Source organism: Schistocerca cancellata, chromosome 5, assembly GCF_023864275.1.
Source record: "Schistocerca cancellata isolate TAMUIC-IGC-003103 chromosome 5, iqSchCanc2.1, whole genome shotgun sequence".
Classification (NCBI taxonomy): Eukaryota; Metazoa; Arthropoda; class Insecta; order Orthoptera; family Acrididae; genus Schistocerca; species Schistocerca cancellata.
The window spans coordinates 408,487,178-408,514,346 of record NC_064630.1 but is presented as its reverse complement, the minus strand read 5'-3'; the positions used below and the strand labels follow the sequence as shown (position 1 = coordinate 408,514,346).

The 27,169-nt window shown below is 39.9% G+C and overlaps 1 protein-coding gene across 1 annotated transcript in view; it reads right to left on the bottom strand.

Annotated features, from left to right (window-relative positions):
• Window positions 1-16,332: 16,332 nt before the first annotated feature.
• LOC126188225 (probable deoxyhypusine synthase) overlaps window positions 16,333-27,169 on the bottom strand; it is a 69,273-nt gene continuing 58,436 nt past the window's right edge. The window contains exon 9 of the mRNA XM_049929777.1: window positions 16,333-16,485. Coding sequence (XP_049785734.1) covers window positions 16,387-16,485 — 99 coding nt within the window. The 3' untranslated portion in view covers window positions 16,333-16,386. The remainder of the gene's footprint in view (window positions 16,486-27,169) is intronic.

Genomic DNA, 27,169 nt, shown 5'->3' with positions numbered 1-27,169 from the left:
ATGAAGTATTGCCTCATTTGTGTGATTAGATTCGTGATTTCCTTTCATAAAGGTCACAGTCATAATAGATGACGAAAACCCATCGAGTAAAACAGAATTAATGTCTGGCGGATAACGCTCCTTTCGCAGTAATTCTCGCAAACGTGACATCATTTTCACGTCACACACAATATTGATAACCGCATGATCGGCTACCGACTTTCGTTTGCATTCAATACTGGCCTCTCACAAAATTTCATGCGCGCGTACTGGAGATTTACAAAAGCACGTCATTCTTGGAGTGATTCGTTATAATTATTGCTATAACAAAATGTCACGTAATGATTTTTCGACGGTTAATGCCTTCATATAAGAGTGCTCTCTTAGGGTTGAGTTATTATCGTCGATAATTTACAAATTAAGAGGGAAAACCGTTCGTTTTATAATTTGTAGTACACTGTTTCAGTGTAACGGAGCACTGAAATTTATTACAAACACATCATCATTGTCATTGACTGTGACTTAACAACACATCAACGATACAAGCTTTCAAGATAGAATGTGATAGCCAAGAGCAGAGATAAAATTCCCCTTGTTAAATGATAGTGTAAAGGCCTGTCCACACGCAACGATCTGTGTGCGCAAATGTCTGCGCACATCACATCTGCGCAGACAGATCGTTGCGTGAGGACAGAAGATTTGTACCAACCTAAGGTGTGTGCAAACCTGGAAGTTGGAGTTGGAGGTTTGAGCGAAACCTCTCAAATCTGTGGGTTCAAACCACATCTGCGCAGACAAGTTGCAGCGTGTGGACAGGAGATCGCCGCAAATCTGGCGCGAAACAGCTCTTTGCTCAGTCTAGTGCTTGTATTTGTGCGCACAGGACATTAAAATGGCTGATACTCGTCAGTGTTCTCGAGAGTTTGTAAGTGAATTCATTGAAATATATAGAAACCACCCATGTTTGTGGAAGATTAAAAGTAAAGAACTGAGTGACCGATACAAAAAGACTGCAGCATACAATGCTCTAATTGATGCGGGCAGTTGACGCCTCGGCAAACAGAGAAACAGTAATAAAAAAATAAATTAGTTCCGAACTGTTTACCGAAAAGAGTTATCCAAAGTTCAGAAATCTAGAAGATCTGATGTAGGGTAGATCAAGTATAACCAGCCAACGTTATGGTATTTTGATCTGCTTGGCTTTCTTAGTGATCAAGAAATGCCAAGACCGAGCAGGAGTACAATTGAAGATAAAATTGGAGTGTCAATGTGCGAGGAAATGGAACACGAGGTAATGTAAAACAATATATTTCACATACGTTTATCAAATGTTGTTTCGATATTGCATTTGAAAATTCCAAATCCTTGTAGCTCCTTCCTGCTGCTAGGAATCTTAATGTTACCGCCAGCCGTTCATGAGGAGAAATTGCCTTTCTCATACAAGTATTTTTTCTCATAACATGAGGGGTTACAAGCTTTAAGAGATAATTAAAGTTTCGACATTCATCCGCAAATAATTTCGCCAGTCGTTAGGTTCGCCCTGCAACTCTCGCAGTAAATTTGGGTCTAGTGCAGCAGGGGATACAACCCGTCGGCTTTGAACAATGACGTCATTCCTTAGTCATAGATCGTAATGTCTTCACTTCGAGGCATAGATAATAAAGCAGTTCTGTGTTCTAATAAGCACTATCATTAAAATAATTGAATGTAAATCTAAAAGCGATCGCTTGATATTGGGTGCATCATTTTATTGATTGCTTAATGAAGTAGGATCAGTTTATTCTATCTCGTGAGATTTTTTTTTAAAGCCAAAAAACACTTATTAGGTACTGAAGGGAGCTACTTAATAAAGTAGGATCAGTTTATTCTATCTCGTGAGATTTTTTTTAAGTCAAAAAATCGTTTCTTTACTGATTGCTTAATGAAGTAGGATCAGTTTATTCTATCTCGTGAGATTTTTTTTTAAAAAAGCCAAAAAACTCTTATTACGTACTGAAGGGAGCTAGAACACTAAGAAGAATCGCTTCTCGGCTTTTGACAAGATATTGCTTAATAAAGCAGGATCAGTTTATTCTATCTCGTGAGATTTTTTTTTTTTAAAGCCAAAAAACACTTATTAGGTACTGAAGGGAACTGCTTAATAAAGTAGGATCAGTTTATTCTATCTCGTGAGATTTTTTTTTTAAGTCAAAAAATCGTTTCTTTACTGATTGCTTAATGAAGTAGGATCAGTTTGTTCTATCTCGTGAGATTTTTTTTAAAAAAGCCAAAAAACTCTTATTACGTACTGAAGGGAGCTAGAACACTAAGAAGAATCGCTTCTCGGCTTTTGACAAGATATTGCTTAATAAAGTAGGATCAGTTTATTCTATCTCGTGAGATTTTTTTTTTAAAGCCAAAAAACACTTATTAGGTACTGAAGGGAGCTGCTTAATAAAGTAGGATCAGTTTATTCTATCTCGTGAGATTTTTTTTAACAGTCAAAAAACCCTTATTACGTACTGAAGGGAGCTAGAACATTAAGAACAATCGCTTCTCGGCTTTTGACAAGATATTGCTTAATAAAGTAGGATCAATTTATTCTATCTCGTGAGATTTTTTTTTAAGTCAAAAAACACTTATGGTTTTGACAAGATCAATGTTTATCTCTCTCGCATTCCTTTGTTTCTCAACATTCTCCTCAGCTCTTTCATCTCTGTAATACATGCTCTCTGGCGACTTGTGACGTCATTGTTCAAAGCCGACGGGTTGTATCCCCTGCTGCACTAGTCCCGTAAATTTACGTGAGAAAACTGCTTTCGCTTTCGCAGCCACTGTCTACACCATTTTGACCGCTTTCTCTGTTTCCTGCTGTTGGTCTGAATGTTTTTTGAAACACAAGTTGCGAACACAGACCACAACAGAACTTCCTCCATTTCTATATTTCAAAATAACTGAATTAAATTTTTGACGTTTACGGGGAGCGTACTCGCTTGCCACTGATATTTCTTTTCTACACCGACAGATGGCGGGCGAGTTTCTGTCGTGTGAACACACCACATTTGCAGCGATCTTTTGCATGTACAGACAGACATCTGCGCCGATGTCTGCGCAGACAGATCGTTGCGTGTGGACCGGGCTTAATGAATAACGACGTGTTTTTTGGAGTCGAAAGTTGTTGGTTCGCATCCTGTTACGTGCAATTTTTTCCATGTTAGCGTTGTTACTTTCTTATGACTATGCCACAAGTGTGTTCTGCAATATTATATGTTATTTACATAGTGTCTGATCTGAGAACGAAGGATGAAATAAATATTTAGTGATTTCTGAGTCTGTGGTTAGGCAGGGACCTAAAGGAGTGCTGAAATTACAGCGACTGAAACGAGCAACGATAAAATTAATATTCTTCCTTCTCACAAATATTTGGCGCTCTATTTTCGAATATATGCCGTCTTTTGAGTGTGAAACAAGGAGCATTAACATTCATATTATTCCTTGTCACAAATATTTAGCCGTTTATTTACGAATGTTTGGCATTTTCCGAGGGAGTGGTTGGGCTGGAAACTAAGAGGACAGCCGAAATTGCTACGAGTGAATAGAGAAGCAATGATAAGGCCAATTCATACTGTCCATCATGGCACCGTCACATTAAGGTGTAGTATTCATACTGGCCGTCACAGTCGTGCTGTCCGTCATGTCACGGCACTTCAAAGTCAATTCAAGTCACATGATCTTATCTTCCATTGCTACCCTCAACTATCCTTTTCGCGGGAATTGCGTTCTTTGCGCGATTATTTTCTAGTATTTTTACACGCAACGTGCACATACATAACATAGTACAGTATATGCTTGGAGCTTGAGTTAACATTTGTATGAAAATGACGTTTATTGGACTCAAATGGTATGCAGCTTGCAGTGATAGCTTAACAAACGAAGCAAGTGTGTGGGTCCGAAAAAAACGTCATCAAGTGATACAGAAGGGGAATTTCACACGTTTTACAAGGAGCTTGAGGAAGAGGAATCTGCATTTTATATTTTGGAAAGTGGAAGCATCAGTTTTTTTTCATTTCTTGCGTCAAATTGCACCTAGAATTACTAAAAGGAACACAGCATTACAAGCTTACATCAGATTCCGTTAAAATTTGCTGTAAGATTATCTTTAGTTGCCAGTCCATTTTGTTCAAATGGTTCAAATGGCTCTGAGCACTACGGGACTCAACATCTGAGGTCATAAGTCCCCTAGAACTTAGAACTACTTAAACCTAACTAACCTAAGGACATCACACACACCCATGCCCGAGGCAGGATTCGAACCTGCGACCGTAGCAGTCCCGCGGTTCCGGACTGCAGCGCCAGAACGTCCATTTTGTGCATCAGCTATCATATCTCCCTCAGTATCTTTCCCTTCATGATGTACAGGTTTTATTTACATGTTGTATTTGGCTTTTAGTAGTACAAATGCCTTATTTGTCCTGGTGTTAGCTAGTGAAACCACATAAATATGGTCACTGGTGCTTAAAAAAACTGTTTCACACTCAATTCAGAGAGCTGCTTAACAATAAACAGGCCGGACACAAACATATATTTGAACAAACAAATTGCAATGTCTGAATGTTTTAGGGCATTTCTTTATAAAATACTAAAAATGCCTAACAACATGCAAATAAATTCCACCTGCCCACAGACAGTACTTATTTCACTTCAAGTTGCAGTTATGTTGCAATACATTTCATCGCAGAGTATTAAATATGATACCGGTATCTAAAAAAATCCACTTTACAAATTTTGTAGATGGCAAGTAATTTAGTACCTACTTTCATGTTGTACAATTCAGATTGCTGTCTGACTGCTTCAATTAATCTGTCTTCATTTATTGTAAATTTTAACAAAAAATAACGAAACGAAACAATTTATAACTAATATTGAACAACAAACAACTGATATCAGTACAAAAACCACATCAAAACGAAATATGGAGATCTGCCCATGGCCGTGTATAGGGGAGAAATGAGCTTGTGGGACATGTGATCAGCAGTGAACAGTTGACAAGACTTTCCTCCGGCGAAATCTTGACGGTGACGTGACGTGACGGTCAGTGTGAATTGGCCTACGTTCACATTCTTCTTTGTCATAAAGTCGATAGCCGACCAAGCGGCCATTGATATTGCGCATGAAGTACTGTTTGCAGGTATTGTTGAGAAAATAGCATTACCCACATCTGGCGTTCCCATTGGAAGTTTTATACGCCTTCTGTCATTCCTGGTCTGCGCAAGCAATTTAAGGTGGATTCACACTAGACAAAACGTCACCGTCATGTCTCCTCTGTAGTTCAAATTGTGGCATTCACACACACCGTCAATGGATCGTCATCAACACGACAGGACACATCACGTCACATCAAGGTATCTCGGGAAGAATTTGTTGACACGCCATTTCTAGGGTCATGTGACATTTCCCTGTTGCTGCCGGCAATTAGCACCGCCATATTTGTTTTGTTTAGTTCAGCCAAACGGCTCATGTAGACATATGAAATATTTATACAACAATGACTCCTCCTCTTCTAGCTCCTCTTAAAGAGTGTGGAACTTTCCTTCACAGTCTAGATTTTTAACATTTTTTTTTCTAACACAGACTCTTTTTGCTCGCTGTTCGTGTTCCTCATCATCAAGTGCAACAGCAGTCATTGCAAGCTGCTTTAAACTTAATTTTGGCATTTTACTATGATGTACTACGAACTACGAAATAGCGCCTCTCGCGGGTATTTTATGAATTAGCTGTAACATCACGGCCTTCATTCGACGTTGATGTTCCGGGTTGTGTGAATGCTGGAATTACTCCGACCTTCGGCGCTCAGAAACGTGATGGTGACGTTCTGACAAGTGTGATATCTGTATGGTGCAAAAAATGGCATTACACTCTAAAACCACAAAAATCTAAAGCCTATAAACTCAACAGCTTCTCGGGGATTACAATTACAAATAACTAAAACTGGAATAATCACATGGATAAAGTTGTGGGGAAAGGAAACCAAAGATCACCGATCTACATCGGATGCGATTGGCAGAGAACATCAAAAAAGTTCAGAGAAGGGCAGCTCGTTCTGTATTACCGCGAAATAGGGGGGAGAGTGCCAAGGATATGATTCACAAAGTGAGGTGGTAGTCATCAAAACTAAGGCATTTTTCGCTCATGCAAGACATTCTCATGAAATTTCAATCAGAGTGTGAAAATATTTTTTTGGCGACCATGTACATAAGGAGAAATGATCATAAGAGAAATCAGAGCTTGCACTGAAATATTTAAGAATTCGTTTTTCCCATGCGTTGTTTGAGGGTGGGATGGTAGAGAAGTAGCTTAAAGGTGGTTTGATGGATCCTCTGCCACGCACTGAATTGCTAATTGCTGAGTAACCATTTTGATGTGGATCTAGATGTAGGACTTGGAACTTTCAGAACAGGATCGTATAGAGGAACTATGGATCAAGTTTAAAAGAAAAGTTCACCATACACTGGATAGATATGTACCCAGTAGAACAGGTCATAATGAGAGGGTCATTCTATGGGATACAGTCACTGCAAAGAAACTTCTAAGGAAACAGAAACTATCACATAAAGCTGGGAGGACCGCCCCAGTTTAATCCTTCTACTACTGAAAAGATGAATGAAATAGCTGTTAGTGCCATTGGTGTTGAGAAACAGCTGAAATCACGAAAACTGAACTAAGCTCCAGGGCTCATTGGGATCCCTATCAAATTCTAGAGTGAATTTGTGGCTGAATTAACCTTTCTTTTTACTACAATCTATTGTAGTTCATTCAAAGAAAAATCTGTTCCCAGTAATAGGAAGAAAGCACAGCTCACACCCATTGAAAAGGCAGGTAGTAGAAGTGATCCACAAAATTACCATCCACCTTGACCATGATATGTTGTAGAATATTGGAACATACTCTGAGATCAAAGATAGTGAGGTATCTCAAGCAGAATGACCTCACCTATGGCAACCAGTATCAATCATGTGAAACTCAGGTCACAATTTGCTGACATAGTGAAAGCTTTGGATGAGGGCAGTCAGGTAGATGCAGTATTTCTCGATTTTTGAGAAGCATTTGGCTCAGTACCACATGCCTGTCATCAAAATTCTGTGTGTATTATCAACAAATTTGTGACTGGATTGAGGATCTTTTTGGAAGGGAGGATGTAGAAGTTATCATGGATGAAGGGTCATCATCAGATGTGGAAGTAACTTCGGACTTGCTGCTTGTGTTTTATGACACTTTGAGTGTGCACAAGGGAAGTGCGGTGAGACCCTTGCTGCTCGCGTTGTATGTTGATGATCTTTTTGACAATACTAATAGCATGTACACAACCTTCTTTTATGATTCTTATATCAAATGTTAGTGATGATTAAATTGTGCTCTATGTAGAATTCTACTAGGTGGCTTCCTCTTTCATTCCTTTCTCGTGACACTATGTTCACCTACCTTTTCCTACTATTAAAATCCAGTCACCCATTACAATTAAATTTTGGTCTCCCTTAATTGTCTGAGTGATCTCTTTTATCTTATCATACATTTTTCAATCTCTCCATAATATGCAGTGTGAGTTGGCATGTAAACTTGAACTAGTGTGGTGGGTGTGGACTTCATGTCTATATTGGCTACAATAATGCATTCAGTATGCTATTCTAGTAGCTTACTCACATTCATATTTTATTACTCATTATTAAACCCACTCCTGCATCACCCCTATTTTGTATTTATAACCCTGTATTCACCTGGCCGGAAGTGCTACCAAACTTCACTAATCCTCACTACATCTAAATTCAGCCCATCTATGTTCCCTTTTAAATTTTCTAACCTACCTGCTCGATAAAGGGCTCTAACATTCCAAGCTCCAACCCATAGAGTGCCAGTTTTGTTTTTCCACATGATGTCATCCTCATGAGTAGTCCCCACTTGGAGGTTCGAAAGGGGAACTATTTTACTTTTGAAACATTTTACAAGGATGCCATCATTACTTAAACATACAGTAGAGCTGCATTCCCCTGGGAAAAACAACTGCTGCAGTTTCCCCCCTTGCTTTCAATAGTTCACAGTACCAGCACGGCATGGTCGTTTTGGTTGATGTTGCAAGGCCAGATCAGTCAGTCATCAAGACTGTTACCCATGCGAGTACTGAATAGGTCACTAACCCTTTTCACGAACCACGTGTCTTCTCGCCTTTCAATAGATACCTCCACTGTGGTTGCACGTACAGTATAGCTATCTGTATCACTGATGCATACAAGCCACCCCACTGGTGGCAAGATCCATGGCTCATGGGAAGGGGAGTGGCATTTACTAGAATGGCAGAAACGCAGTTTTCCAAGTTTTGCGGTATAGCGCTCTCTCTCTCTCTCTCTCTCTCTCTCGCTCACTAGACACCTCAAATAAATATCTTCGAACTAGTGCCAATTTTTTCTGCTGTTCATAGCACCAATAAAAAGGGTCAGTTAATCGTGATCAAACTGTAAGTACCTGTTAATTGTATGGAGTCGGGTTAGTAAGAACAATTGCATACATATGTGACAGAATATCAGGAAAGGAGCTGTAGTGTTTGGATGTGCTCATGAGCACACGGTTAATAAAGCTGTCCACTTTGTTCTTTTATCAGCATGGACTGTCCAACATACCTATATGGATTGGTATACTACTTGCAGCCATCTAACAGTGGTTTTACAAAGAGAGTGTCACGCCTTGGGAATGACAATCAGTTTCAAACCTGGCAGGAACTGCTACTGTCAGTGAATGCAAATCCAGTTTCTTGGCGAATGTTGCTAAAGGAAGAGCATGCACAGGGCATTTGGTGTTGAATACCTTGTAAACTACCACTGCTTACAGCAGCAAATATTCAAAAGACCAAACAACACACAAACCGTGCAGTGTCTGACTATAGCCGTTTAGTAATGTAGACCGATAGGTTGCAACTTTGGCAAATGAATGATGCATGGAGCTGAATGCATTGATGATGCAGTTCACGCCGAAGGTGATTCTGTGGGGGTTAGTTAGTCTTTTTCATACCATAGCTTAGTATCAGTGAGGTTACCATGAACATGAACCACATTCCTGGTCCGGTGGGCATTATATCGCACCTTGATTGGCTCACCAAATCCTCCTATTTTAATCCGATAGTAAATGTCTGAAAATATCTGGAAAAGTGGATGAAAAATATGAGTAATCATAACACAATCTGGTGGTTCTACGGGACCCAATCACCAATGAGTGGTTTCAGCCGGATATGGCATACCTGAAAAAACTTGACATCACTATCAATGCTAGAGGCAGTGTTATACGAGCGGCTGCTGGGGTGACTAATTTTGTATTTGAAGAAAGTTAACATCATTTACAATTTCATTAAAATTATTGGGAATGTATTGCTTATCTAGATGAAATGGTCAATACAGAAGAACTCATAGAATTTTTTAGAATCGACAGGCAAAGAAAATAAGAACAATAGCCATGAAGCCTTCAAGAGTCTCAGCAAGAACATACTTCAAGAAAGTAATGAGGACAAATGGCAATACAAATACAATAGGAATTCCAGAGGAGGATTTGGATTTGTCCAAGGATGTGGCAACCGAGATCGCCCATAAGAGACAGTGATGAACGTATGCCTGTGTCACACAGCCAAATGCAATCAAATTCGGAACAGTTATACTAAATGGGTCATCGCTGATCATAATCATAATACAGACACAGGATAATGACAAGATCACGAAAGATTTACAAGAGGAGGAAAACACCATCAAAGAAAAAATATTAATGCCCATTGTAGAAACAAATCTCTGGCCTAAAGTTTTACACTGGGGTAGTCAGTAGAATTGGTATTAAAGCCACTTCAGTTAATTCGAATGATTAGTAATGTGAAAACACAGACACATCAACATTCTCAATATGCACAATGAGAACATGAAGCATAGTAGGCAAGGGCAAAGCTGCCCAAGGACAGGCAACACTAAGGTTTGCAATGCAACATGAAGAGTACGAGTAATGTGTCATCACCGAACTGTCTTAGTGTGTCAGTTTCATTGTAGTAGTAGCTTGGTTTATGAATAAGGAGACAACTAACTTTGTGGATTACAGTAGGAAGATAGAAAATCTATTTAAAAAGGACAACAGTGGCCCAGGTATCCAGTTGAGAATTTTTGTGAAACAAGTGAAAAAGAAATTTTATAAACAAAACACAGCCTAGATAACTTTTTTGAAATTTAGTTACCGATTCTTGCCAAATTATCCAGTCTTCAGACACAAAATACTGGCAATGGTGCTGCATTCTGTAATGAACATGTTGTGATCAGTTGCTTATTCCACCTCTGGGTGGTCAACTCTGATATTGGCCACAGTTTACTATTGACCATTCATTTGGGAGGATAGCTAGTTGGTGGTCAAACTCGCATGACAGACATGCGTAGCCCTGGCAGTGCTGAAGGCATAGGATGTGCCTGTGATAAGATGTGCTGCATCACTGCATAATACGGGGCCTGCACTTGGGTTTTCCACAGGGATACGATGCAAGTGCAAGGGGTTGTAAGCAGATGTGGCATAAGGATGGACCAGGATCTTTCATAGATTAAGTGGGTGGCAGAATACCACTTGAGGAGAAATGAGGACTGTGGATAAGATTTCCAGGTATGATGAGAAGTCGAAGTGATGTGGTTTTAAGTTGTTCCAGTCTATGGTGACACTGGTTAATGGATAATGGGAACTGGTGGGGATGCGGGTGCCCCATTGGAGCTGGTTCATAGGGGTGGTCAGAGGATTACAGGACTGTGTAATATGAGAGATCTGTTTGCGGACTATGTCTGCATGTTAATGCTTGTCTGTAAATACCTTAGTAAGACATTACTAAAATTGGTCTTGGCAATGAATTTCTCAGCATATATGGGACAGACTTTTTAATGTGGAAGGAATGGAAGTTATCAAAATGGAAGTACTGTTGATAGTGAGCTTGATATGGACAGAGGTTTTACGGGAAAATGAAAATAAAGTTCCATGAAAGCAGTATGCTGGGCTGAGGGGGATCAGATGAAGTAGATAAAAGTGTTGGGGCTGTGAAGGAATGAGTTGTGAGCCCAGATCATGAATATATCATCAATGAATCAGAACTAGACAATGGGTTTAAGATCTTGGGTGATTTGGAACACTTCCTCAAGATTTCTCATAAATGAGCTGGCCCAGAAAGGTGTCGTGGGTGTTCATGGCCATATTTTAGACTTGTTTGTAATCTTCCCCTCATATGAGTAGTAGTATAAGTGAGGATGTAGTTTATCAGGTTGTTAGAAATAAGTGAGTTGGTGGATCTAGAGTCAGTATGAAAGTGGGATTAGGAGACTTAGTGTTTGACAGTAGCAAAGCCTGGCCTGAGTGGATGTTGGCATGTAAGGAGGTGGCATCAACAGTGATGAGTAAGGATTCATGTGATGATCTCCTCTTCACTCATTCTATTGTCACATCCTCCTTTCCACTGGCCCCTTCTTCCATTGTCTCCGTCTCGTAATCCACTTCTTCAAGCCACTGTGTGCTGCAAGTAACTCCCCCTGCCTGTGACAGAGTGAGCTCACCTGTGCCACAGTCCTATTGGTCAACTTTCTGCCTCTCCCTCACAGCCACCAGTCATCCTTCCCTATAACCCTTCCTCTCCTAACATGCTTTCTTTTTTGTCTTGTCCTCTCCACCCCCTCTAACACACTAACCCCAGTCTAGCTGCACTGCAAGTACAATGCAGTTGGCAGAGGTGTTCTGGACTAGTCAGCTCTGAAGGAGGTCACTGTCTGAAAGCTGAGCAAACTTTTATGTGCCTGTAAACCGCTTAATGCCTCAACTACATGAGTTGTTGCATTGATTCCTTCAATTATTTACATTCCACACAGGACTTTCCATTTCAATAATTAAATAATTATTGCACAAACAGGGACACAAAATTATTGTAACTGGACAATTACAAACAAGAAAAGGTGACTATAAACAAATGTTGAATCAGCATTTATGAAATCATAGCTGTGTCATTTTCCTAATTGTAAAAGTTACATTTTTTTTGTAAATTAACGGTAGATAATGCATAATGCCTTTCATTAGCCTGTAAATGGAACACAGCCACCTGCCAACACAACATTTATTTCTGTTCCTGATTCCTTGTTTCCATTCACCACGAAAACACATAAAGAGACATATTTCTGCCTCTGTCATTCAATTACCTCTCAGTCACAATTAATTTCATTTGAATCTTTTCTTCACTCATTCCATCATGAAGCCTTCAATGCCGTTCGTTTATTCTAAAATACAATCTGTTACACAACGGAGTATCAACTGTTGTACAAAATGTCCTTTCCATTGAGGTGCAACTGAAAGCATCTTAAATGTTAGCTTACTTCATAGTGTGTCAGAGTATGTCCATGTGAAGACCCATTACGACAGGTTTTCTGGCACTGTTGTTAATGTAACCTGGACTTCATTCCAGTCAGAACTGTTTTTCTAGTAACAGATTTTCCAAGAACTTCCTTAAATGAGTCCGTTGTACAACACCTATTGTACCAATATAGATGTGTCCACACAATGCTTTTTTTCTGTGCAACTTTGTGCATGCACTTACATTTCCAACAGGGCAAGTGCACACACACATACTAATGGAAAAAAATCACAACACCAAAAAATAATTAATGTACAGTAATGAAATTTTGGGAATACGTTTGTCTAGGTAACACATTTAAGTGATTAACATTGCAAAATTACATGTTGATTTCTTTGCTCAACAATTTGTGCTGTGCTTATTGTGATGAAGGGTGACAGGGGTCATGCGTCGGTGGGAGGATGAGTGGCGAAGTGACTGACAATATGCTCCGTATAGTCAAGCCCACAATGCTCCGTATAGTCAAGCCCACAATGCGTGTGTGGTGTACTTCCTTTCAGCCCCATCGACGGGACTAGGTTCTCCTCACTCGGCTTCAAATAGGCCACAGCCCTATGACGCATGGCTTCCTGCTCCAGCGAGAGGACCCTCCAATGTGTGGTGCTTGCGGCGTCCAGGTCACTGTGCGCCATGTTTTATTGGATTGCGTTTTATTTTCTGACCAGCGGGTCGCGGCTGACTTGCCAGCAGACCTGCCATCTCTTTTAGGCAACACTCAGATGAATGTGGCTAAAGTTTTAAAGTTCTGTGCCCTGTCAAATGTTTTTACAAAGATTTTAGGGAGCGGATTTTAATTTGCTCACTGTGTAACAAGCTCACCCATATTTTATGTAAGTGGCCAGCCAATAACAATTTCCTGTGACATTCTTGTTGCTATGTTTCCCCTTTCCTTAGGTTTTACTTTCTTATGTAACATTTTCCTTCTTTTCCTGCTTTCTTTGAGTGTGTGCTTTAGTTTTCTTAGGTCTGTCCACATTCGTTCCTTTTAATGTGTGTCAGGGCGCTGATGACCTCGATGTTGAGCGCCCATAAAGCCCCCCAACACACCACATGAAGGTGACTACAGGTAAAAAAGTATCGAAGTGAGGTATTATATGCAAGAAATACAAAATGACAGTGACATTTTGTGTGTAAGTTACAGAAGGAAGTCAGAGCAAGATTTTGATTTTCTATGTATGACGGTAGTATCTGTTCCCGAAAGAACAGTTACCATTGATGACCATGCAGCTTTGCTAGAAATGAAATGATAATTAAATCGATACCCTAGCTGCAAACAGGCATTGATGTACTTCATTGGGGACACGTTGAAAATGTGTGCTCCGACCGGGACTCGAACCTGGGATCTCCTGCTTAGATGGCAGACGCTCTATCCAAATGTGTGCTCCGTCCAGGACTCGAACCCAGGATCTCCTGCTTACATGGCAGACGCTCGCCTTGACTGTCTCAAAGCAGGAGAGTGCTCTGATTGTAAATCTGTATTACAAGAATGGTGACTGTGCACACGTCGTTCTGTTGAAGTTGCGGACACTGAAGTGTTTGAAAAGAGGCGTTGGTCAGATGACTGCCGTGGATCTGGAAAAAATGATTCGGAAATTCAAAAAGACGGATCCTTTTGGTGAGCAACCTGGTAGAGGGAGGAAACGAACTGATTTGATGTCATCACTGCAGGAGTGGCATGCAAATGTGTAGTGCACAGTGAATTGCCCAAACATTGACGTACCCGTGAGCATGATGCGTAAAATCCTACAAACATCGTTCTTTGCTATCCATTCACAATTACCAATGTGCACGAGTTGCTTATTGTTGACCTGCTGGCAAGAGAGACCTTTGCTTTAGAATTTCTTGCTCGCATGGAAGTGGACAATGGAGGAGGAGATTAATGTTTAACGTCCCGTCGACAACGAGGTCATTAGAGATGGAGCGCAAGCTCGGGTGAGGGAAGGCTGGGGAAGGAAATCGGCCGTGCCCTTTCAAAGGAACCATCCTGGCATTTGCCTAAAGCGATTTAGGGAAATCACGGAAAACCTAAATCAGGATGGCCGGAGATGGGATTGAACCGTCATCCTCCCGAATGCGAGTCCAGTGTGCTAACCACTGCGCCACCTCGCTCGGTCAAGAGGACAATGACTGGCTGTGGAAGATTTTGTGGATAGACAAAAGCCGACTTCCATTTGACAGGATATGTCAATACGCAGAATTGTTGAGTATGGGCAATGGAAAATCCACACGCAAATCAACCAGTACCACTTTATCCAGAAAAGGTCACTGTGTGGTGTGGGTTTACAGCATCATTTATCGTAAGGCCATATTTTTTCGAAGAGACAGGTGCTTCCGGTCCTGTTGCCTGCACCGTCACTGATAAGCGGTATGAGTGTCTTTCGTGCAACCATGTCACACCAGCTCTCCAACAGTGTGGATGGGACCATTTTTATGCAAGATGGCACACCTCTGCACATTGCAAATCCAGTTAAGCAGCTGCTGAAGTGCCATTTTGAAAATGCTAGAATTATCAAATGCCATTTCCCTACAGCCTGGCCGTCCCGATAACCTGATCTTAACCTGTGTGACCTCTGGCTGTGGGGCTGTCTGAAAGATGATGTGTTCAGTGTTCCGAGTACAAACTTAGCTGCATTGAAGGCATGCATTGCACAACACATTCTGAACATGACCTCAGATACACTTTGATCAGTTGTGGAACATTCTGTTTCTCGATTTCAACTTGTTGCAGGAAACGGGGGACAGCATACTGAACATGCTATGCACCAGTCACATGGAATTTAATAATCCGATTTGATTTTGATTCATGCTTTTATGCAGTTTTTGGCATCAGGACAATTACAAACTGATGTGATTGATGCTTTTTATGTGGTTTTTGGCCTCAGGACAATTTTAAAACCGATTTTTCCCATCCGCCGTGATATGACGTTGCTGTGGTAGATGGGCTTACGTAACTAACGGTATCACACCTGTACGGCCATGCATAACGAGTATTACAGTTTGTTTAGCGTCAAACGTACACCTTAGGCATTGTTGTACGATTCATTTGCCATTTGTAGTTGACCATTATTAAATTATGATGCTTACAGCATCATCTATTGCTACATTTTGTAATAATTTATTTTCCTTCTGCCATACATTTTCCCTCTTCTCCGATAATATTCCATTGCAATTTGATGTCATTCTGACCAGTGGTGTTATTTCTACAGTGGTTTGAAAGTTTAACTTTAATTATAATCAACCTGTATATAAGTTTCCTTTGATGAGTCATCAACAATGTGTTCAATAGTTTTTTGTTATTTGTGAACTGAGTCTATGAGTTGTCTCCTTCTATACTTCTTTTCAGGTTTGTAATATGTATTACCTCGTTGCTGTACCTTCTTGTTACTTTATTTGTTGTTCCCAAATATTCTCTTAAATGTTAATCTTACTAGAAATTATGTACTGACAGCTCCTTGTCCATTACAGTCTGCAAATTTAAGAAGTTGAAAGAAATACATAGGCAACTTTTATGTGATTTACTGTGCATACTGGTGCAACAGAACCGCAAGAAAAGGGCAACTTTGAAAAAAAAAAAAGTGTTATGTTACTCTGGTAAATTCTGGCAGAACATAAAAAAATCTTGCAGTAAAGATAACAACTCACTAAACAGCAGGGGCACTGAATTGTCGACAGACAAAAAAATAAAACTTAAAACTTAATTTCGTTAGCTTCTGGACGACGCGATCGAGTACACATACACAAACATACTTATGCACACAGAACTCTAACTCAAGAAAGGGTTTGTCTGAAAGCTACCAAAGTTTTCAGTCTGGCATGTGTGCCTGTCAAAACTCAATACGTCTACTATTCAGTAAGTTGTTACCTTTACTCCTAACTTATTTAAAAAAATATTCTGTTTATGTAGAAGTCTTATATTTTAGATAAAAATAATAAACTGAAGCAATAAGTTACAATTTATTTTGTTATTCACAAAAATTAATAATACTTCAGACATCAGATATAGTTTTTTCTTTTGTGGCATGATACTGCTTGGCAAATGTTTCACCAACCAGAAGTGGAAATACCAATGATGCCTCAGCATAAACCTGGAAAGAGAAACCACAACTATTACTATTTTAAGCAATGTTGATAACCATAAATGTAACAGTTTCTTAAACAAATTTCACAATAAGCAAATATGAGCACAGGAAAGCCATATAGCTCTTTCACCCATATAGAAGGGCTCACATTTGAGGAGTGTGGTTCAAATCATTGTTATATAATTCAGATTAAGGTTTTCCTTTTTTTCCATAGTTTTCAGAGATTACTTTTAGCCTTGATGCCACAATAAAGAGAGAAGTATTTAAAACTTTGTCATTTTTTAAACTGGGTTTAAGCATAGAATCTACCCTCTACTATTGTGTATGGAAAAGTTGCTGGATTACCACAAACACAATCAGTTTCGTATTGTGATCAAACTATTGCACTTTTCAATGGACTTTTGCACAAAGATACTGCTTGTTTAGATTTTAATTTGTGTACGATTTTAAGTTCTCGGATGTCGAATCACTCAATTTGGCAGTCATGAACAAAACAAAAGTCCCACATACCATACTGGATTGGCAGCCTGAGGAAATTATATGGCTGAGAATGGCCTAACCATAACCTGCGTATAATTCTTATAAGCAACATTTTACTCTGTAATGGAATGTACACTGTCAGAAGGGCATTTCACAATCCTATAACCAGTTTAGATCAGCCAGTGTCCTTGTACATGCTGAAAGCAGTTTCTGTTTTGTTGTCAACAACACTGGAAACTGCTTGCAGGATATGCCTTTAGCTTGCAGATAACAATTGGTTGATCAAAATGACATAATACTTTGAACTGCTTCTGTGACGGTGTTGTAAAAAAATATAATAACCAGGAACTTTTTGCAACAAAAGGTGTCTGTTTAAAAATTTGAAAATATAGCACTACAACACAGTAGTAAAACCAGGAAGTGAAAGTTTAGTAAACAATTACCAGGGTTGCCACTGTTTCTGAAAATCAGGGAATTTCAAATGTGTCAGCGGGGTAAAACAAAACCACCGGAAAATCTCGTTTTTGTCTCAGTAGATGAAATGGTTTGTTTACTGAGATGTCGTGCATCTTCATTGGTTGGGTGTAGCTGAGCACATGCGCCGCTTCCTTACTCCCTCGTTACTACTGCTTCTCCCCTTCCAGCCACTCCTGTCAGCTTGCAGTCAGTGCTGCCACCATTTTTTGCCACTGGCCTAGTTGCTGCTGGTGAGAGGCAGGGAGGTGTGAGGAGTGATTTGTTTGAATCTGATTCTCAGAGACTGCAGACGCAGTGGCCGGAGATGGCGGTCATGTGTGCCTGAGTTGTGTGTGAGTGATTGTGTGACTGTGCATGTGTTCTCATTTTCTGACAAAGGCTATGACCGAAATTTATTTGTGAGAGTGTGATTGTCTTTTCTACATGCCTGTCTGCGGCTCAGTGATCATCTTTATGGTGAGTTGCTATCTATCCTCATTATTATTGATTCTCAGAGTATTTGCACAAGTTATCTGTTGCATGGATTGACCACTGCAGTCCCATTTCATCAACATGCTGTCTGTGACTCCTGAAAACATGGTGTCTGTGACTCCTGGATAGCTGGCTACATGAGTGGATTTCTGTGACAGGCCAAAATGGCAGGCCATTTCTGTGGGTATCTCTAATGGATGGGGCCTGCCAATCTGAAGCCCTTTGTTTCGCACTGATGTACAGGTCCTGTCCATCAGATCTAGTCTCACTGAACTGCCTGCAGGCCAGGTCTGTTTGTATGCGGCATAATGCAGTGGATTTTCATGATTTATCCATGGACCAAGGACTGCTGTACTCCTCGGCAGGCCAGAGGCCACAGTCGGGAAATTCAGAAACTGCAACTGCTCACTGTAAATTTGTTGTGCAGTGCAGCGTTTTATAGACATTTAATTTATTGTAGTACATTTTGGTACTTTGAAAGTAGTTTATATATTAGAAAGTACAGACGATAAGAATTTGAAAATTGTGGCTATCACTGGTGGTTTGAACACTATGTACTCAAATATTTATCGAAAGAAAACTCACATAATACCTGTAAAATAATAGATATAACACAGTTGGTAATAACCGACAAAATGAACACAGTAAAACCAACACTTTATTTGCAGTCATCTATATTGTTACTTTACACACATCTTCCCCACCTTATACATTTCTTTCAAGAGGCCTACTTCTTTCTGATGTTATTTCTGAAATCGATGAAGGTATTTTAAATCTGTCTTGCGACTCCAATGAAATGCGTATTTTTGTCACCAAAACGGTTTCGTTTTATTGAAACAAAGTACCTTCAATGGTCCTAATCAAACATTTATCCCATTTGGCTTGCTTTCTCCATCTAAAAACAGTTGATGTTAGTCCTTAAGATTTCTCCTCACATTAGGGAACACCATCTCCTTGTAAGCTGTATTCAGATATTTCCTCATTTGGCTCTATTGTTTCTTGTGCCGTAGCTGCAAAGACGGATTGTCAACTTACAACTTTTACTCACCCTTGAGATCTCAAAATTTGTCAGGGAAAAATGCTAAAACTTGTCTGGAAATCAGGGAAATATCAGGAAATTTCACTTGGGGAAACTTGTGGCAAGCCTGATTACAAATTACACAAACCTGAAGTCCCATAAAGAAGAGTCATTCAAAAAACACTTGGTCCACTAAGAAATGCAGAGGTATGGAAATTAAGAAATAATGAAGAAGTATATCGCGACATAGAAAACATAACTGGAACTCTATGGCCAAGGCGACTGCTATTTTTTGGACATTTATACAGAATGAACTCCAACACGTAAACCAAACAGATTTTTAAATATCTTTGAGGCAAGAATTCAACAACTGCCTGAATTCAAGAAGTCAACAATAGCCTGGATTCAAGAAGTTAGAAAAGTTTTGGAAAGAAACAACAGAATTAAAAAGACACAATGGAAAGAGAGATTTTTAAGAAGAAAGTGTTAAAAATTGAAGGTTTCCAAGGAAGGAGAGAGAAGAGGACGGTCAAAATGGTCTACGGACAGAAAAAGGATATACAATAAGAAGATGACAGAATACTGGAGAAGGAGAAAGAAGAACAAAGGAGGAAGCATTGAAATTGGTGCATGGTCCTTAGATGACCCAAATGGAAAAAGAAGAAAAGAAACGAACCTAAGTTAATTACTTAATACTGAAGACAGTATGTTATTTATATCAAAATAGCACATCCTCTGATGTTAAGAACTTGTAATCGCTGAGGAATCCAAGCCAAATCATAAACTTTTACTGGCAGTGTCATTATAGTATTGTTGGGTGCATTTCATAACTTTGTATCTTCTACTGTGACATTCCACAATAGTAATTTATATTCTACTTCTTTTGGTTTGGTTAAGTGTGGCTCTCATTATTTCAACTAAGTCTTTCTTTGAACTGTAGCTTGAATCTAGAATTCTCTTGTTCATTATCTGTGAGACTCCTTTCTTTCTTCAGCTCACATCTTGCCAGCTTCAACTTTGGATTTTCTTTTAAATACAGGTGTCTTCCAAATTTATTTTTGAAATGGTAATTTCCACTTTCTGAAGATCCTAGTTAACCACAGCGAGCCAGTGTCCTTTAATTTTTTTGTGTCCTCAAAATATATAAAAATCCACTTGGTCAGTCCATTCAGATTCATCTATGTTGTATGTCCATGGAAGACACATCCTTTTCTGTATGGTGTGTAATCTTTTCCTTATAAAAGTACAGTTCATCATTGTGCCACCTTCTTAACTTGGAATTCTCTTTTACTGGACCATAAATAGTTCTTTTCTTGGCTTCCAATTTCCATTCGGACATATTCTGTCCATTGTGAAGCATTCTGCAATGTTAAGTACCTTTGGTCAAATGACCGCACAATAATGTCTGAGCTTGGCATTAAAAGTAAGTATAATTTGTTGTAGACACCTTTAATCAGCTGGTATGCCATTTCTATTTAGTTGTTCTCACAGCTTAAGACTTCTTTCTCAGCAATAATCATTTGTATCTACTCTCCTAGTAGTTGAACTCCTATGACCACATGATCGTAACCTAATTTACAGTTTGTAACCTAATTTACAGCTATCTGTCTGGCCACTGACTATACACTGATCAACCAGAACATTATGACCACCAACCTACTATTGATATGAACCTCTCCACGTGTCAGCAGTATAGCATAAGTGAGCTTTCTGTCTGTGTATAGAATGGGGACATCACACGATCTATCTGTCTCTGGCCGAGGGCAGATTGTGATGATCGAAAGGCTCTGAATGAGCATTTTGGAAACTGCACAGCTTGTTGGATGTTTGAGGAGTGCTCTGGTGAATGTCTTCATCAAGTCGCAAAACCAAGGTGAAACCCCATCCAGACGTCATGGGGCTGGCCAGATTGGTAAAACAGGACAGGTGGCACAGTGTGGTGGAACTAATATCAGACTTTAATTCTGGGCAGAGTACAAGTGTGTGTGAACAAACAGTGCACTGAACACTCCTAAGTATGGGCTTCCACAGCCGACAACCCATGCACATGCCATTGTTAACACTAGAACTGAAATAGGAACATGAGCACTGGCACTGCACATTGGCACAATGGTAGAGCACTGCATGTTCTGATGTATCCCAATACCTTTCCCATCATGTAGACGGAAGGATATGAATCTGTCGCCTTCCAGGAGAACAGATTCTTGACACCTATACTGCGGAACAGAGACACGCTGGCGGCAGCTCCATTATGCTCTGGAGAACATTCACATGGGCATCCACGGGTCCAGTGGAGATTGTACAATGCACCATGATGGTGAAGGAGTATTGTACAATGGTTGCAGACCACATACACCCCTTCATGATGATCATGTTTCCTGATGGCAGTGGCATTTTTCAACAAGATAATACATCTTGTCACAAGGCCAGGAGTGTGATGGAGTGGTTCGAGGAACAAAGTGGCGAGTTCCAATTGACATGTCAGCCCTCAACCCCCACCCCCCCTCCCACCCCTCCCCCAACTCATCAGATCGGAGCCTGATCGAACACCTCTGGGGTCAGATTCAACATGGCATCAGAGCTCATCACCCCCTCCCCAAAATTTACGGAAAACAGGTGACTTGTGTGTGCAGTTGTGGTGTCAACCTCCTCCAGTGACCTACCAAGGCCTCACTGCTTTCATGCAATGAGGTGTCACCACTGCTATCTGTTGCAAGGTGCATGTACCAGCTATTAGGTAGGTTGTTACAATATTCTGACTTATCAGTGTGTGTCTGTTGTTAATATTGTATTATTAGTTTGTAAATGAAAGTAATTTACTTTATCAATAACTCTTTCCTTTTCTGTTAGTTGTATTTAATTAATTAGTTATTTACAAAGCTATACCACATCCCACTTTATGTACTCATTGTTGATTACATATCATTAAGCTCATAATCTATCTAGAAGTGACATACTATGGTCCACTATAGGAATCTAGATGTTGGGTCCAAACAAACTGCAGCTAATACATTCTATGCAAGCCATCACCAGTCTACGGGATACCAAGACTACATTATGTCAGTTTAAAAAAAATTTTTGCATTTAAATTTCTTATCACTGGTACTTCAGCACTATATCTCATGGCCTACAGGCTGGATCCAACCATTATCTCAACAGAAAGGCAGTTTGGTCTAGAGAAGGATGCCAACAGAGTAATTTATCACATAATGCTTGTATAACCATGTGTGGGAAAAGAATAACGTGCTGGCTGCAGGAACACAACCAGAGTGTCAAGTAACAGGAGTTCCTTCTCTTCTGTGCAACACAGGCCAGAGTAGTGAACACCTTTCCTGCCGTTACTTTCATTTCCTCCTTTCCTGTTAAGACCTTTGAAAATATGGCTACATACGTGTGACATTAACCGAATTTGTCCGAGTTTCAATTAAATGCTATGCGTTTGAAGTTGTCAGGAGATGCATTTGAAGCTGTCAGCAGATGCTTGAACATACTTTGAGTCAGTGGAGACTTTGAAAAAAGCTGGCAGTTTTAATGTGTTAGCTTAGAGGCAAGCAGCCTAGTAGACCTACACGCACGATTTGTCATTGGGACAAGCTGTCCATCCTTCAACAGTGGTCAGGAGAAGTTTTTTAAGCTTCTGCCAATCGTATAGACTTGGTTTCATACCATGAACATACACTGGGGTCAGACCAAACAGGAAATGATGCATTGCATGAGGTAGCACAGGCTCAGGCAGTAGAAGTATTTATTATGGGAATGGACTCATGGATTGGTAGGGAGATAAAAGTGGTGACTCTTGCCTTTGCAAGAGGCTGTTTCTTAGTGGTGAGAGAGGCTCATTGTTTAGCCTCATTTTCTTCGCATGACAATGACTCCTGTTGCATGTTCACAATTGGAATGAACTGTAGGCATTGCAAGCAGTTAAGCCATATTGCCAAAATGTGTCATACTCCTTGCTGCACCTATTGTAGAGAGAGCAGCCACTTTAGTATGGATTACCACTGGTGACGCGATAGACCGAACCAAAGTCGGGGAGAATTTCAAAGTTTTAGACGGAATGTCCCGTCAGGGCAACTGCAGAAGACCTAGCATTACCAACACTATCCGCTCCAATTAAGGTCAGTCAACAATGTTAGTTTTCATAGGTTGACAGAGGTGGCAAAAGGTAACATTTGGGCAAACCAGTTAGAGTTTTGGTGGACAGGGGTACTCAGGTGAGCTTAATACTTTTGCCCCCTGGCAGAAAGCAGGTGTTGAAGCCACATTGCTGTCATGTTAGTGAACTGGAGCCAGACTACCAATATTTTGGGAATGTGCTGTGCTGTGATAGACGGAAGTATGACTTTGAGATGGAGGTGTTCAGGAAAAGGGGACAAGACTTGATGTCACTCTTGCAAAATATTTCTGTGTTACTTTCAGAGCATCATTGACCTTAGGTAGCAAACTGTCCAATTCAGTGATACAATAAACCAATTTGGAGGCAACATCACTATAAAGTCACAAATACCTTATGGAGAAACAAGTAGTCTGCAAGATTACATTAAATGACGTACCTTGAAAGCCATACAAGGGGTACCCAGAAGAAACTACACTAATTTTTTGGTGGGCAGAGCTTTTGTAGTACCACAATTTGCTGCTAGGAGTGCATAGAGTGAACATTCCAGAGTCAGTAAGTCGAGTGCTGTCATTGTAGGAGGTCAGGACTAGTTCCAGCAGAGTTTGTAGTGAAAACTGCTTTGTGTGATTGTCATTTTTGCAACGGCTGATTTTCATAAACAGTGTGCAGTGGTGAGATTCTACTTTTTGCTCAGAAAAAGTGGAATAAAACCTCTTGAAATGTTTAAAAGGCATACAAGGATGATGCTCTGGGGGAAAACTCAAGTGTTTGAGTGGCTTCTCTGTTTCAAAAATCATGAAATGTCAATTGATGACAAACCTCAGTCTGGTTGTCCTTCCATGGCCCAAACACATGAAAATCTTGAAAACATTCATGCTATCATCAAAAAAGATCGATGACGGCCATCGAAGAAATTGCTGAGAATGATTTGGAGTTCAGTGCAATGAACTGTGACAGAAGATCTGGGATAGAAAAGGGTGGCTGCCTGCCAAATTCATGCCAAGACTGTTGACTGCTGAACAAGAACAAGACTGCATGGAAGCATGCTGTGATTTGAAAGAAGAGTCCTGAAATGATGTGAACATTTTTCAAGTTTGCCTTGTCCCATGAAAGTTTATTAGATAAAATAAAACATTAAACCAATGCTGATTTGTTTTTTGGATGTGAGGTGAGGCAGCCATTCACAGTTGTTTCCCACAGAACCAGACAGTTAACCAGGCTTTCTACTTGGAAGTTTTGAAAAGATTGCACAACAGTTTGCAGCAGAAGCGGCCTGATTTATGGCAGTTGGGTGACTGGTTTTCCATAGCAATGCTCCTGTTCACATAGCCCCGTCTGTACAACAGTTCGTGACCACAAATGGTATGACCCATATTCCTCAGCCACCGTACTCACCTGACCTTGCCTCGTGTGACTTTTTTGTTTCCTAGAATGAAAGGAAAGCATTTTGCTGTTGTTGCTGAGGTGAAGAAAAAAAACGAAAGACATGCTGTCAAACAATGGAAAATCCAGGGTAGAATGTATCAACCATGAAAAGGAAAGTTGCTACTCACTATATAGCGGAGATGCTGAGTCACAGATAGGCACAACAAAAAGACTGTCACAAATAAAGCTTTCAGTCATTAAGATCTTCGTCAACAATAGATGTACATATACACACACACACACACACACACACACACACACACACACACACACACACCTGCAGTCTCAGGCAACTGAAACCACAGATACTGTCAAGCATCAAAAAAGATAAATTTAAACAACTGTTTTGAAAATTTGAATAAAAGATCATACAAGTGTATTAGCGCAAGTGGAGAGTACTTTGAAGGGAGTTGAATGTTCGTTCTTAAAATGTGAATAAATAAGTTAAAAAATTGGTTTCTTTTGGGTACCCCCTTGTACGTGTTGGGACAGGAAGAGTTTTCTGCCTGGCAACAAAAATCCAAGAAACCACCGAAACTACTTTTCTGGTTGATCCACTCAGCTGATATGAAGTTTTAAACTGTTTCTGGGTTCATGCAAAACAGGGCCTCTTCAAGGCTGAGAGTGCGAATGGCAAAAAGTGTGTCTCAATTTGTCTAGATAATTTTGTAGCAAAAGATATTGTAGTTTATCATGGAACAGTACTGGCTTGTTTACAAGAAGTATCTAATAGTGAATAGTCTCTGATAAGAGAGAGAAAATGTTCAGACAATTTGAAGCAATGCAGGAAGTGTCCCACAAAGAGTTTCAAGACACAGCCAATTGGAGAACTGTGCACAATCACACCACCCCCTAGAAACCAGCTGAAGAAAAATTAATGCATCTATCTTGACCAGATAGAAGCCCATTATGCCTGGCAATGGACAAATTCATTTGGCAGTATTTGCCTGCCACAGATTAACACAATGTGAAATTCTGACTGATACTGCAAAGCTGACAGCAGAAAATCCATAATAAATTCCACGCTATTTACAATTGGTAGTTAATGGAAGCATTCAGCAGCAATTGGACACTGGGGAAACTCAAGCATCCTCTAGCCCCTGGGATTCTCCTATATTTATTGTGCCAAAAAAAAAAAAAAAAGCATTAATGGTGAGAAAACATACCGTCTCCATGTCAATATGTGAGCAGTGAATTAGGTAACTACTTCCGAAACACATCCACTGCCTTGCATTGATGAAACACTTGACTGATTAGGAAATTGCAAGTATTTTACCACACTAAACATGAAATCAGGCTAGTATCAGATTCCAATTGCAGCTCAAGACAGACCTATGATGGCATTTGTTATGTCTTCTGGACTGTACAAGTTTCTCAGAATCCCTTTTGGTTTGAGAAATGCATCCATTACTTTTCAGCAGTTTGTGGATCTAAGAGCCTAACCTAAGTTTAAAGTTGGAAAAGGATCCTTTTGCAAACTCTCAAACACAATACCTGGCCCACATTATAAGCTACGCTGGTGTAAAACCAGATCTGCACCTAAAAATGTGAAAAATCTAGAACATTTCCTTTGTCTTGCTACTTACTACGGTAGATTTGTTCAAGATTATGCCACTCTTACAAGGCTGTTGACAGTATCTTTTAGCCAGACCACAGAATGTGACATAGAAATGAAAATGATTAAAGATATTCTAACCAGACTCTCTTGTTAACTTCTCCAGACTTTGAACAACCATTTATTATTCTCAGTGACGCTAATGATTATGCTGTGGGTTGTGTCCTAAGCCAAGAGTGAGATGGTGAAAAGAAACCAATAGTTACAAATATTATCAGATCAAAAAAATGGAAATTAATTATAATGCGACTGACACAGAGTTCTTAACTCTGGTGTTGGATGTAAACTATTTGAATTGCTACTGTACGGTAGATGATTCACAGTAGTCACTGATCATGTCATGTGATGGTGGCTTTTAAATCTGAAAGAAGCAAGTAGTCAACTGATGTGATGGGCTTTAAAGCTGAATGAATATATCTATAGATTTGTTACCAGTGTGGCAAGACTCATCAAAGAGCTAAAGCACTAAGCAGAAAGACGCGTGTTGCGAGGAGACGAGGCTCTTATTGCTGTGTTGTGGAAAGCACAGGTACAATGTGCAGAATGCCAACAGTTTGCTACCCATCCATACTTTGTGCCTGAAGAAGGTAAGCTGTATCATAAAAATCCACAACGGAATTGACTGGTAATACCAAAAGCTTATTATAACACAATTTCATGAAAGTAATCAAGCTTATTACAGTGGGGGGCCAGCCACAAATGCGCAAGCAGCAGTAGGGGTACTAGTAAAAAGGTGGCCAATGTGATACTGAAAGTTACACTCGCACCTTTATTCTTTGTGCACAGAGAGCAAAACAGACTAAACCCCGAATTCCACTAAGAACTCTACTTCAAGGCTTCCATACCTTTTGAGATAGTCATGAGTTTGTTTTTGCTTTTGGAAGCTCTGGTGTTATTCTTACAGACCACAGGAGAAATGTTATGTCTTTGCTTGTGCAAATTTTCAAGCTTTTGAGAATCAAGAAATGGAGAATGATTAATTTTCATCCTATAGGGGAGTTGACGACAACCACAAAGACACTATCTTATTATGTTAACAAAACTCACTATGATAGGGACAGGTATATATCACATACTTTATCCGCCT